This window comes from Artibeus jamaicensis, unplaced genomic scaffold, assembly GCF_021234435.1.
Source record: "Artibeus jamaicensis isolate MK-2021 breed Jamaican fruit bat unplaced genomic scaffold, CSHL_Jam_final contig_867, whole genome shotgun sequence".
NCBI classification, from domain to species: Eukaryota; Metazoa; Chordata; class Mammalia; order Chiroptera; family Phyllostomidae; genus Artibeus; species Artibeus jamaicensis.
This window is the reverse complement of record NW_026521995.1, coordinates 182,348-197,295: the sequence shown is the minus strand read 5'-3', so window position 1 is coordinate 197,295 and position 14,948 is coordinate 182,348. Positions and strand designations below refer to the sequence as shown.

Below are 14,948 nucleotides of genomic sequence, written 5' to 3'. Positions count from 1 at the left end.
CACATGGAGGGTTAGCAACAGGCAAGTGGGAGGAAGAGAGAGGGAGAGAAAGTACAGAGAATAAGTAGCATAGACAGTAGGTAGACAATAGACAGGGGAGGGCAAGAGTAGTATGGGAAATGCAGAAGCTAAAGAGCTTATGACACATGGACATGAACTAAAGGGGGAAGTGGGGGGAGGGGTGTGCAGGGTGGAGGGGAATGAAGGGGGGGAAATGGGACAAGTGTAATGGCATTATCAATAAAATATATTAAAAATAAAATAAAGACACACACAAAAAAATAATTAAACTGTCCTATCTATTAAACAACAATTTGGTCAACATAAATTTTTTAATTAATAGTCAACCTGTACTATACACAAAGGCTTGGCATGAACAACTAGTTAGGAACTACAATCTTTGAAAGTCAAATTAACAAACTCAAGGCTGTGAAGTCTGATCCCCCACAAAACCCAGACCACAAAGTGGCTCTGGGTTCTGTGGTTCTGCACTGAATCAGGTCATTCCCTTCTGCTATGGCCACCCCCCTCCCCTCTGGGATTTACATCTTTACCCCTGCCCTGAGAAGGTGCAAATTCAGCACATAGTTTGAAATTGCACCATAGGATACCAATTGCAGACATTATCTTTGCTTATCCCATGTCACTGGTCCAGTCTTAAATTAATCATTGTCTTACATATTTCCATAGAAACTTCTTTTCACTTTCACTTTGAATAGAGACAAGATCGCCAAAATTCTTCTTGCAAAATCCTCGTGCATTGTCCATGGTTTCCTTCTCTTTGCTAAAATAATACTGGTAGTCTTTGTAAATGACCCACCCATCTTCAGTGACTGGTGGATCTGAAAAATTCACAAAAAACAATGACGAATTTCACCTTGGTGAATGCAACCATCTGGAATGTGTGGTCAACAAAAATAAAAAGGGCAGAGCAGCTGTATCAGAGGCATCTGTGGCTTTGAGAGGCCAGAATAAGCAGGATGCTCATGCAGATACAGACTGAATTACCTGAGGCCATATTGCCACCGGCCATGAACTCTGTAAAAACTCACAAATTCTCTTTCCGAGTTCCATGTATCTCTGTTGGATAGAAGAACTTCTTTTGTCATTTCATCAATAGGATCACATAGCTGGAAGGATTTATATCCATGCAATGTGATGTTCCAAATTTAAGGAGTGGAGGCTGTGAGAAAGCAGCCTTCATCTTAATATAACAAGGAACTTGTAACACGTGGACTAAGGGGTTTCAGTATATCATGGAAAAGAACCAAAAGAATTCACAAACCAGGAGGGTTCCTAAGGCTTCTGCCAAACCATAGGACTCTGATTCTGCCTTGTCATAGGCTCAATAAGGGCCCCCAAAGATAACTAGATCCCAATCTCTGGAATCTGTGAATGTTATCTTATACAGAAGAAGGCACTTGGTTGATGGGATTAAATTAAGGATCTTGATATGGACAGACTAACCTAGATGATGTGAGTGGGCCTTAAATGTAATCACTAGCATCCTGATAGAGAGAGGCAGGGGAGATGTGACTACAGGAGAAGAAAGTAATGTGACAGTGAAGCAAGATGCCACATCTCTAGTTTTGAAACTAGGGGAAGGGCCATGAAACTACAAATGCAAAGAATGCAGCTTTAGAAGCTGGTACAGGCAAGGAAATGGATTCTCCCTTTGAGCCTCTGAAGGGAGCATGGTCCTGCTGATGCCTTGATTTCAGCTCAGTGAAACTCTTTATATTTTTGACCTCCAGAACTGTAAGGGGATAAATGGTTGTTTCTTTAAGCCACCAAGTTTGTGGAAAATTGTTACAGCAGCCACTGGAAACTAATACAAGGGCTGAAGAAGAAACATATGCTCTTGCATTTGAGTCATTAGCCCTGAGATGTGCTGACAACTGCCTGATGCCTGTGCTCAGGAGCATCTGTCTGGAGAGAGGCAAACTTCCGTGGGATTCTCAAACCTTTGAAGAACTTCTGCTATCCACCTTCTTAGGGCAAGTGTTTTTTTCATTGGAAGAGGAAAGAGGGAAAAAGGACTACGAATATAGAGATCAGAAAATTTTGGAAAAATTAAAAAAAAACCACCTACTGTCTTCAGCAGCTGGTGTTGGCTCAGGTTTTGGTGTTTGTCCTAAAAAAGAAAAATTAATGTAAAGTATGCTGCACTTCTGCTACTACAATTTCTTCTATTTTCACCATTTTCATGGGTCAATATAGCTAAAAACTTGAGGGTTCTCCTTTTTTCCCCTCTCTCCCATTAACTCTCCAATTCTGCCATCACACTATGGAGGAGGAGAATGAAAAAAAACAGAAGTAGGGGTCAGGAGATAAACAAAGCAGGCACAATGATAGTCACTGGAAATCTGAAACAGAGTTATCAGGCACCATAAACAGTGTCAACAGGGAGAGAAGGACACCAGTTTTGGAGTCATAATGCCCAGGTTCAAATCCCAGACCTGGGTTTAAAATGCTCCCCTTAATTCTGTCTACTGCTCTAAGCAGGAGGAGTAAGGAATGTAATGAACCAGCAACACAGTGTCTCTAGCAGTGGAATCGAGACAGTGGCAAGGTTACCCAACCTTGCAGAGGGCAATGTGGTTCCATTTGTCTGTTTACAAAGACAAGTGCACATTTTTGGTTCAATGGTGGGTCTATATGCTTGTTTTCATGTGTTTGTTTGTTTAATATAAGAATCTAACCCTGGCCAGTGTGCCTCAGTTGGTTGGGCATCCTCCTGTAAACCAAGAGGCCAGGGGTTCGATTCCCTGTCAGGGCACATGTTTAGGTTGCAGGTTTGGTCCTCAGTCGTGGCACATACAGGAGGAAACCAATAGATGTTTCACTCCCACATCAGTGTTTCTCTCCCTCTTTCTCTCCCTCCCTTCCTCTAAAATCAGTAAACGTGTCCTCGGGTGAAGATAAAAACAAACAAAAAAGAATCTGAATCCTCTGAACTCCATGTCTGAATTGGATACATGAACATTCTGAGCCAAGATCATGACTGACCACACTGCTACTTTTTGACCACTAGTAACATGGTATTTGTTCTTTGTGTTAGACACTTCCTTGAATATCGATACTTAGAATATTCAGGCTTAGGGAACTTTTCACCTTCTGGGTATCTAATGTAGGTCAAAAGGCGCAATTCCACCCCCCAAAATAGCATATTCATTGCTCTGCTCACAGAGTAGAGCACTCACTCCTACCACTGCAGAAACTGAGCCAGAAATCATAGTTCATGGGAACTATTTCGGAGGATGTGACTCTAATCTAGGATTCCCGGGTGGCCTTTTGATCTTCTGTTCCTTCGGAGCATTTGTCTGTGTTCAGCAACTTCATTCTCATCCTGTGAAATGATGGCTCCTGCCAGTTCCTTTATTTTTAATTTTGTTTGTTTGGTTCCACTAATAAAGGGAAGATACTGGGATATTGTGAGTTAGTTCTTCAAGTGAAGACAAAAGGAGAAACAAGTCATCCTACCTTTATGTATCTGGCAAATCCAGTTCTTAAGATGTTCACAGTTAATATCATTCCAGAACATACTAGGGTCACCTTTCAACTCCCCACAGTATTCAATATTTCCATAATTATTAGGTTCTCCATAAGCCCAATTTTCATAGGAAACCTATGTTAGAAACATTACATAGCAGCCATTTATATCATGTCAGTGCCAATCTTTTACCCAAATAGGTAAGGAAAGACATATTTACAATTTTAAATCCATTTCTTTTTTTTTTTTTTTTTTACCATAGCTTTGCTTTGAAAGCAAGTCTGATAAACATGGGTCAGAAAGACCTTTTATTAAAGACCTTTTATTTAAAGACCATATATTAAATACATGGGAACTTAAACTTGAGTAGCGCATGCTGTTGATTATTACAAAATGTTCTTTACTCTCATTGAATAGAATGACTCTAGGGTCACAAAAGTGGAGTTCATATTGTACACAGTAGGAATAACTTGACCAAGAGCTCCACTTAGCAGGATTGGGAGTTCCTGCATTTCTAACACATTCTTAAGAGAAAATATTTCAGAGGGATGTTGGCAACTTTCTCTTTATTAGATGGGTATCATAAAAGTTGCGTTAGCTCCTTTGCAAAAGAAACAGACCTGTGACATGTTACTAACAAAGCTACCGGATTTTACCAAAATGAACAATGGAAGTAAATAGGGAGCTGGGTTTAGGTTCCCCAGGAGTTTTCAGTGTGAAATCATAGTCCACAGGGTTTTGGACTAAGCATTATGACCCATTTTCCAGGGATATAATATATAATATTCAAAAATCAATGGGTCATCAAATAGACCATCTTATCCAAGGTCTTTGAAAAGTTGCTAGTGGGTTGTTAGAGGAGGCAGAACTGACATCACACAAAATCACTTCCTGAGGACTAACGAGCGAGTCAGCCCAGGCCCGAGCCTCTCACATCTCCGTTCTTGAGACTGGAGAAGTCTGGCCAATGGTCATTATGAAATATCTGAAGTTGTTTCCAGAAGAGGCTACTGAGGCTCTATAAGAGGCTACAGAACGCTAAATTTTTAAGAAGTTTAACTATGTGCATGCCAATTTCACATGATAGAATGCATATATTATTTTATGTAAACGAGTAGAGTGAGTTTGCTAATTTTTTTATCTGGTCGACATGGTCACATCCGGGGCGACCCGGAGAGCTACACTGGGGAGGGGCAGAATAATAACCCTAACATAGCATTTCTTTTTCATAGAAAAATGTCTCTAGCTATCATAATAACCAGTCTTACCAAAAATGTGGATTAAGCCAAAGAATAACATTAAAATAAATACTATGTGAGAAGGGAAGAATATGATACAGTAAATCCAATCACTCACAGGAGAACCATCGCTCCAAGTGAAGCCCTCGGAAGAACTTCCATACGTCAGCCCCAACCAAAAGAGCTCATGGTAGGTCGCGCTGGCCCTGCAACACATAAGACACAAAGAAAGTTTACGTGTGAAACAACTTTGGTGACCCATGAGGACTAATCAAATTTTGAAAGTCACCTCCAAATCAAGAACTAGTACACTGGCAAAGAGATTCAATGATTAAATATAAGCATTATTCAATAGATGCTCACTTTTTTACAACCCATAAATATACTTAAAAGAAGCCACCATTTGAGAATAAATAAGTTTAAAGCACTGAAAGATAGTCATTCAGCGACTCATTTAACAATATGTGTTGCGGGCCTTGTACTTTCCCATTTGTCACAGCATTTATAGTTATAATATTAAGGCACTTAGATGTAAAACTGGATTTAAAATGGCCCATGGATCTGGGGTATGATATATGAATTCAAAGCAACACCATGAGCCAACACTTTCGAAAACATAAAAGTTTTCTCTGATCCTTTTGTAGTTCATAAGTGTAATAATTGGGTGTTCATGCTCTTGTGTGACATGTGCCTCCCACAATCCTTGTGACAACACACAATCCGTGTGACATAAAAAATTTTTTTCTCAACATCATTAGCACCAAGTAGACCAAAAAAGGAGTATTATCTAAAGAAGATACTCACGTTATTAATCGCCATATAGTTTGCTTTTCCTCTTTATTATTGATACTTGCTAGGTCTCCACCCAGAGCTCTACAGAAATCTCGAGCTTCAAACCATGTTTTCTTCTCATGTACTCCTTTGGTAAACAGCTAAAAATGATGTGGTTTCAGAAGTTATTTTACACTGAATAGCTTATTGACTTGAGAAATAATTATCTACTTTTGATGAGATTTTCTTTTAATAAAAAGCAAGACATTGCAATGGCCCAAAATAATGTTAATTCCTTTGGTTAAAATTTATGAGCCAATATTTGGGTAACAAAATTTAGGGAGTGATTTTGTTGGGAACACTTAAAAAATAAAATTATTTGATAGCACAGGAGAAATTAGATTAAAATCTTAGAAACTTTAGGCATATGGGTGAAGCACACGGTTCATTATAAAAGACAGGATTAATCTGGTTAAGTGTGCAATGTAGCACTAAAATGGAAAAAATTGAAGAAACTTCCGATACAGAGGAAGTAAACATGTATAGAGAGCGTTTTAAGGAAAACAGCTTCCCTAAGGCTGTGCCGCAGATTGGTATGCTGTCGGGATTAAACAATAAATCATCTGGCAGCTTTTCAACTGCTTAAATTGAAAGCAGTTGAACTTCGTTGGTCACGTCCTTCAAAACTGCTTTGTCTTTTTTCCTTACAGATGCATATTTTCACAATGATTGCAGCACATACTCTGACACTCACCTGTCAGAGCATCTAAAAAGATGGCCATAAGCGAAACTTGATTTAATAGGTTAATAACGTAAGGAATATGTCGCATTACCCAGAGGACTGCAGTGAATATGGAACCCATTGATGGTCTGGGCAACACTTGTCAGTATGCAAAGAACTTAGGAGTTCATTGTCTGCACACACTTTCATGATTTTCATTCATTGTTTTTCATGAGTCATAGCCCTATCATCCAAGGCCCGTGGAAAAAGGAATGTGCTTCCAACAGATTGTGGCTGCCCAGCTGCCATCACGCCACCCAAGGCAACCTTCACCTTGACCCCCTAACTTGAGCTTTCCGGACAATGGTATCTTGAGCAAGTTTCCACTTAAGTAACCCAAAGACTCTTATGACTACCTCAACTTGCTAGACCATGATATAAGATTTTATTTTATTGAATCAATTTCCTATTAGATGAATTTTATTAATAACTCCCGTTTCTTAATCTATACAAAGATTTTCAAACAAACCCTACCCCAAGTACCTCTAAAGCCACAGATGTCTCAGTGAAGCACATCTATAGATTTGTTGAACATACACCTGGATAACACTTCCTGAAACCTAGGTTTGCTCCCCTGCTCTGGAGAATTCTGCTGTTTCTCTCTAAATCCTGCAACAAATCTCCATAGCCTATCATTCTGAGTGAACACCTGTGTATAAAATAAACCTGACGTTTGGGTGGCAGCGCAAAAGTTTCCCGTCAACAATACCTGATCTTTGTGCTTGTCCTCAGTTAATTAATGTACAGTCTCTCCTTTTTGAGCCCGATACATTCTCTTATGTATACATTATGCTTTTAGCCCAGACTAGGTAATCTGGATTGGACAATTCATCTGTCTCTATTGCTGTTAATGGGAGTTTCCTACCCAACTAGCCATACCCCTCAAATTAGAAAAGATTAAGCAACGTCATTCTGACACACACTGATAATTCAAGTTCTTCATCACCCCTGCCTGTGTTAGAAGGCACGCCACGGCCATATGCCATTCAGAGGATTAAATCACAGAGGTCCTGAGAGAGGAATTTTAGAGACTAATATCATCAATTAAGATAAGTACATTTCTGCATTTGGCTAAACCTAACCTTCTCGAGAAAAAATAGGACTTATAAGACAAAGAGAAAAAAGGCTCAAATAAATTCATTGGGGTGTTTGGTTGTATGGGTGAACTTGTTTGCATAAGGAGAAACTGTATAATCTAGCCTGGGATTGTATAAAATAATAGCAGAATATCAAATAGTCATTTAAAAGGCACTGAACCCCCCTGTGCTCCTTCCCACCCAGCAACGGCTCCATCTCCTGGAGACGTAATAAGCAGGGGCTACATCAGGACAATGGAGCATTATCTTCAGGATACCCATGTGGCATTTTGCAGATTCATTTACCAATTCAGTTAACTAAAAAAAAAATCTCTAAGAACAGGTCAAAAATGAGATGCAATGGGAAAGAATGAGGGGGGAGTAAAAAATTTTCATTGAGATGGAAATAAATGAAAGCTCAGACTAGGGCCAGAAAGCGTGAAGGAGGGGAGAGAGGCAGAGAAGTGAGTGATGAAGGCAAAGCATGAGAAGAAAGGCTGCTGTGAACCGTGTGTGTGCTGAAGGCTATTGTTGTTGGTCTACGTGCAGCTGGTCATTAGCCTTCATCCGAGGGGAGCTCTTTAAAAATTAACAATGCCAGGTCCCCATTTCCAGATCGATAAAATCAGAATTTCTACAGGTGAAGTTTGGGCATGGTGGATTTTGGTTTCATTTTGTATCAATTTCTTAGCTGATTCTTTAGGTTGGAACATACTCCAAGTTCTGTATTAGCTTTGCAATTGTGACTTACCTTGTAACACAAGCTTGATTTACTGGTGGTGCCCCAATCCTCTGGACACTTGGGTTCGGGTGTTGTTGTGGGCTCTGGAGGGCGCGTTACTCCTTCTGCCCAATATTTGCACACAAATTTTGCCTTTTCTTCACATTTCAAAACATCCCACAAGCCCCCTGCAATCCCAGTTTTCATGGCAACACAACCTGGTTTTCTCCCTGTGTTCAACACATAAAGCAAAACTCACTTAACAGATGCTGCTGACAGCCAGCCATGCTCACAGGAGACAGTTCAAACCTGAGTGGCAAATCATGTGGTCAAACCTGCATGTGATGCAGAAATGCAGAGGAGAGAGCCTGTGACATTTACCCATTTATTTGTGCTTTTTTGTGCTTCATTAAAGTTGACTTCAAAATGAGATATACCTGAGCTAGAAATTTAGTTTAGTTATTCAATCACCCTAAACTTGTTGCTTCACCTTCAAATACAAATATCACTACCTACCTACCTTACAGAGTTGTAATGAATTTTTTCATGGGTAAGAAAAGTACATAAAATAAAATGAAGTCTATATCAAACTCAATAGCTTATAATTCTGTTTCACAGTTTTGATTATTACAGATAGCAATTACTTAAGACAGAGCTTTGAAAACAGTAGAATTCCTTCTGCTGAGATGAGGTCATCTTTTATTATTATCCTTTCGTTTACCTTTTGCAACAGCACGGATGGACCTGGAGAGTGATACACTATGTGAAATAAACAGTCAGAGAATGACAAATACCATGATTTCACTCATATGTGAAATCTAATGAACAAATGAACTAACAAGCAAAATAGAGACAGACTCATGAAGAGCAGGCTGATGGCTCTGGGTGGGGGGCAGGGATGCAGCAAAAAGGAAAAAGGAGTCATGGGCACGGACAACAGTGTGGTGATTGCTGGGGCAGAGGACGGTTAAAAATACAATAAAAACATAAAGAACATTAAGTGTTTGGAGTAACTCTCAAAGTTCTGGGGAGGTACGTCTTTTCCAAAACATTTTCATTAAGATACCTGACTCCCTATGGCTCCAGTTTCCCACACTCCTATTCCCTAAGGACTTTCCAGGATTAATTCCCCCATATCCTACAGCTGAATGAATACCACCAGCAAAATTACGGACTTTGTCCTGGAGTAATTATGACCACTCCTATCAATATTTTTTAAGTGTGCACTCGGCTCTTAATATACTGGCCGGTTCTCTAAAAATCAACTGAAATCTTACTATTTTTCAGAATATTCAATAATTAGAAAAGAATCACATTGTTCAAATTACTGATCGGTTTACCTTATTGTAAGGTGAGAATACAAATTAAAAGAACTCCTGAAGATTAGGACTTGTTAGGGTAAGTAGTATATTCATAAACTTTAGCTATTATTTCTCCTTTAGTTCTTTGCCCTAGGGGTTGTCACACTGAGTAAGGTCATATGCTATGCCATCAGTGTGTAAAGAAGGCAAAGACTCTTTGAGAGTCTATTGCAGAAACCACTTACTAGGGAAGCTAATCAGCATTTAGAGGGAGGCAGGTGGTGGTGCAATCAGCACAGATTTGGGAATTCCACAGATTAGTCCAAAGTCATGGTCTGAAGTTTCCTGGTCACCTAAATCTTCTGAGTCCTGTGTCTTTAAAATGAAGACACTTAAAACTTACCTTGAAAGTTTCTCATGAGGATAAACTAAAACCCAACACATATCAAGGACTAAGCAGGTGGCACATACAAGATGCAGAAATGAGTCCAGGTAACCACTACCAACTCAAGCGTACTAATCTCTATTCATAGTTGCATTAAAATGCTGTACATCCCTTTAGCAGGGTTTTAAGCTTTCAGAAATAAGCTAACCATTTGGGATATCTGTAACCATTCAGGATTTCATAAACATTTTTCAAATAGAGCAGTAATCAATAATCGCAGATTTCCTCATTTGCTTAGACCATTACAAACTAGTTGAACATTAAAAAAAAAAGAAAAACAGAAATAGAACAGAATATAAAATACTGAAAGCACAGTTAATTTACACAGTCATTTGGACAGGCACATAAGGAAATGACAGGCTTTGCCCACCGGATGTGCACACTGAATTCGAAGCTCAGACCGAAGCTCTGCACGTACCTGGCATTTCTGCGTTCCAGTGAGTGAACTGGACCTGCTCCTCAATGGTCCACTGAAAGGTCCCTTTGTTTTGTACATCAGAAAGTCCTATCCAAAAATATTTTTCAGGCCTCAATCCAACATAACTAGTTAGAAAGGCTTGCTCATATCTAAAAAGCAATAATAATAAAAAATTTAAAAACTAATTAAACTAAATTTTAGAAATATCTACATAAATATTTCTAATTATCAACATAAAATGTATCTCATTTCTATGTTTGCCCTATGATTTCGTTGGTAACTCAAACATATTTTGTTATGTTTATGTTATTTATATTAGGCAAATGCTCACTAGGGAAAGGTGATCGATCTTACAAAGGTAAGATATCACACAGCTGAGTGAACAAAATCATTTAAATATACTCAAACTATTTCTCCCTATTCCTCACCAGCCTCTCTGCCATTCTCAAAATGTAAGAGAATTCTGAAAATGAAAAAGAAAAAACTCTAACATTTTAAAATGCATTGTTTAAAAATCAGTCCATTTTTCAAATATTTCAAATGCTCTGCACAATACTTGGTTAAGTAAATTGAAAGGTCATAGTATTATCAAGAATGATACAAATGGAAAAATCTGGGTGAATTTCCTCCTCAATTGCTTTCTCATATCTATGCTCAGAAACAGAAAATTATTAAGAATTACAGAGAAGCCGGGATTCAATCTCTAGAAATATTTGGGAGTAAAATTACAAATTCAAACATTTTCTCTCCCTTTGGATCTCATCTATGTATCAGGCATAATATTGTAATAACACAATTTGGCTAGTAAAGGAACCAAAGTCTGTCTTAATCGACAAATACCAGACAATGAGATGACAATGTAGGCAAGAATCTCTCTATGGAGCAAAAGCCATGTGGTGCCCAAAGTTTCCAGGAACAAAGGGAGGTGGGTGATACAGAGAGAGCAGAGAGGGACATGCAGGGAAAGCTTCCATTACAGAACATTTGTTTGACCCTAGACTGACTAATTCCATTTCCTAAACTGAACAAGCTCCCCGCAAAAATCAAAGTTCTGCACTCAATTTCCCTTAAAAGTCTAAAAAACAAATTTAACCACAGAGTTAGTGAGCTCCTGAATATAAATATCATGAAAAACACACACACAAAATAAACCTAAACTATAAAACATATGGGAATCTCTGCTCCAGTAGACCAAGGGGTCAATATCAGTGCAGATCAGATGCATCCCCACCTTACTTAGAGATGTGCAGCTCATCTCTGTGTCTCAAGATAAAAGTACCTGTGTTCTGATTGTCAGATGTTAGCATAATATCAGGGTGATGCCATGTACTAGACATTCAACTGTATATGAAAGAAGGATGTGGGCTAAACTACAAGGCCTTTTGTAAAGACTGTGCCAATGACAGCACATCCTTCATTTTTATCAACGGGTTTCTAATATCAAGAGCATCTTCTACATTGTATTGAGTCTGCCTTGGGAGGCCAATGGATATGACTTGTACTACAACTCAATAATATTTTACTTTTCACTGAAAATGATATGGACATTTTAAATTTTCTTTTAAGCTTCTCCTGGGCTTATTCCAGAGCTTTGCAAAGAGTAGAGAAAAATAAATAAACACTAAAATCTTAAAAATGAATGGGACTCCAGATGTCAAAAGTTACATAAAATTCTCTTTTTCCATATGATTTTCTTGACCTATAAAGCTAGTAAACCTGGCAAAGAAAAGAAAAAACAAAGGAAGAATGGGAAAAATGAATAAAATATTCAGTAAACCTTTCTGCCTTGTTTTTTGGTAGAAAAAAAGTGGTAAAGACAAAAATAGAATTTTTCGGCTGAAACTTTTTACTTATTTTTCCTGCTTCAAAAAATGGACATATCAGAAAAAGGTATGTCCATACTACAGTATTAATAAACAGTTCTGAATATTGCATTTAGTACTAAAAGTAACAAAATATTTTATAATGTTTACACTTAAGAATTCAAATAAGAATATGTCTGTTAATCTTCTGCGTTTACAAATCATACCCCATGATCCCATGTAATTCACTCAGAAGTAGAGAGCACATTGATACCTGGGCTTTTCTGAAAATGTTTCATTATTTGACATCTTCAAATAGAGTTCAGATTGTTTCATACCTGTCTGCCACAGTTGTCAGGTAAGCCTTCTCATTCACACAGGTCTGGTTTGCTTCTGCAAATGTTGAAAGGGTGTGTCCAATCATATAGCAGTAGAAGCCATATCTTTTCCAGCCCTGTTAGTATTATCAAGCAGATTATCACATATATGTATTAGATAATATTATATTAATAATCCCTGCGTCATGAAACACAAATTAATAAAGAAGAGAACTAACAGAACACAAATGTGAATAATCTGAAATGCAATGAAAATCATTTATATGAAGACAGGAAATGGTAGTGTTTTATTCCTCCTAAGACAAATCATGATACAAAATAGGTGGAGGGCTGTCATTCTCTCTCCTCCAACAAAATGATTTGTGAAATATTTATCAAAGCAACCAAACCTAATGGTGAAGACTTCAACTTCAGAATAGGGAACCACAGGAAATAAGAGGCAGAATAGCAGGGCTTGTTGCTTCCTGAAGCCAGTAGTCGATGCCAGATATAAAGCTGATCATCTGGTCATAGGAGAGTAGCTATCAAACTTCTGACAATATGATTTGGCATGGTCCCTCTCCTACACTTCAAACACATAGAAATGCTGAATCAAAACATAACAACAAAAAATCCATGCTAGAGTTTGAGAGGGAGAAGGGGAAACCTCCAGGCACAAGAAAGTAGTAGAAAACTAAAAGCTGGGTCCTCACTGGTGTGGCTTGGTGGGTTGGGCGCCATCCTATAAACCCAAAGGTCACTAGTTAGATTCTTGTCAGGGTGCAGGTCTAGGCTGTGGGCCAGGTCCCTGGTGGGGGGAATGCGAAAGGTGACCAATCAATATTTCTCTCACTCATTGATGTTTTTCTCACTTTCTCCTGCCCATCCCCTCTCTCTAAAAATAAGTAAATAAAATCTTTGAAACAAACAAACAAACAAACTAAAGGCTGAATTGGAGAATGCACTAGCTGAGAGTTGTCTAGAGTGTAACAAACCTAGATTAAGGCACCAGAGTCTAGGGGCTGGGACTTCAATGTCCACACAGATTAGGACCTTAACTATCAGTTTATCTGAGGCAGGAGATGGAACTGAAATTCTTGCACAAAAATAATCTCCATTAAAGGTAGCCCCCTGTGAAAAGAGAACAAAAAAATCTTACCCACAGAATGGGGAAATAACAGAGATATTTGTCATCTGCCTGGGGTTCTTGGAGCAGGGAAAAATAAATCTGAAAATAAATACCAAGTCTGTGCCACAGATGGGTGCTAGCCCCGACTTTACACTATTCATGCTGTATGAGAGGCCACAGGGAGGTGGGGAAAACAAACTTGATCTACAAAAAGAGAATCTCCTAGGCACTCAGAGAAGAAAGTGCAAAACTCACAACAGAAATACTTCCTAACCCAGGTCACATGAGACCATGGCATTTGAGAATTGGGGTGGAGATGGGCTGGGGACTAACTTATAATCAAAAACCACAAACCCTGTGAGAAAATGTCTCATGTTAAGTGAGAGTTAATAATTTAACATAATAAAACATCTGGAAAAATATATAAATATTCTAATATTTATATATAAATACTTATATATAAGTATGTTTAAAATGACTTAAAAAGAAATGGAATCAATAATGAAGGATCAAAATGCTATGAACAAAGAATGAGAGGATTTGAAAACCCACAAAAATACAGAATTTCAAGGAAAGAAAAATATAAAGTGAAAAACTAAACTTCGAAATTGAAAACAGCCCCAGCACACATGGCTCCGGTGGTCAGAGCGTAGTCCCAGGACCAAAGGGCTGCAGTCAGGGCAGTGCTGAGGCTGCGGGGCAGACCCCAGCTGGGTCACGGATAGGAGGCAACCAACCGATTGGTGTTTCTCTCTTATGTCAGTGTTTTTCTCTATCTCTTTTCCTTTCTCTCTAAAGTCATTAAAAATATTTATTGGTGAGGATTAAAAGAATTGAAATAAACAAAATTTCAGAAATTCAAACTAAACAAAAACAAAAGCAGCCTTACTTTTCAGATGGCTTTCAAACTGATTATTAAGAAAAAAATTAAGATTAACAAAATCAAAATGTAGTTCAGGTAGACATATTCAAACGTCTTCCTTACATTGTACAATGCAACTAGAGTATTATAGTTCACCATGGCCATTCACCACATAAGAAAGAAGGAACTTATACGCTTTGCAACAGTATGGATGGAACCGGAGAGCATTATGCTAAGTGAAATAAGGCAGGCGGTGAGGGACAAGTACCATATGATCTCACCTTTAACTGGAGCATAATCAACAAAAGAAAAAAGCAAACAAAATATAACCATAGTCATTGAAAATGAGAACCATCTAACAATAGCCAGAGGGGAGGGGGGAGTGGACAGTGAGAAGGGTTTTCAGGAACTACTATAAAGGACACATGGACAAAACCAAGGAGGAGGGTGGAAGCAAGGGAGGGAGGTGAATGTGGAGGGGGGAGGAGGAGGGGGGAGAAAATACAGACAAAAAAATTAAAATGAAATATTTCTCAAAAACAATGGCTAGATTAAATGTAGAAAATAGGGTTTTAGAATGATTAGCAAATTGGA

The 14,948-nt window shown here is 38.4% G+C and overlaps 1 protein-coding gene and 1 pseudogene across 1 annotated transcript in view; one reads left to right on the top strand and one right to left on the bottom strand.

Annotated features, from left to right (window-relative positions):
• Positions 1-14,948, bottom strand: part of MRC1 (mannose receptor C-type 1) — a 79,447-nt gene that overhangs the window by 26,329 nt on the left and 38,170 nt on the right. Inside the window, exons 10-17 of the mRNA XM_037150736.2 lie at positions 12,385-12,500; positions 10,245-10,393; positions 8,111-8,310; positions 5,536-5,663; positions 4,850-4,937; positions 3,484-3,628; positions 2,093-2,134; positions 679-842 (exon numbers count right to left, since the gene is read on the bottom strand). Of these exons, the coding sequence (XP_037006631.2) occupies positions 679-842; positions 2,093-2,134; positions 3,484-3,628; positions 4,850-4,937; positions 5,536-5,663; positions 8,111-8,310; positions 10,245-10,393; positions 12,385-12,500 (1,032 nt within the window). The remainder of the gene's footprint in view (positions 1-678; positions 843-2,092; positions 2,135-3,483; positions 3,629-4,849; positions 4,938-5,535; positions 5,664-8,110; positions 8,311-10,244; positions 10,394-12,384; positions 12,501-14,948) is intronic.
• On the top strand, positions 5,364-5,461 carry LOC119053254 (uncharacterized; annotated as a pseudogene).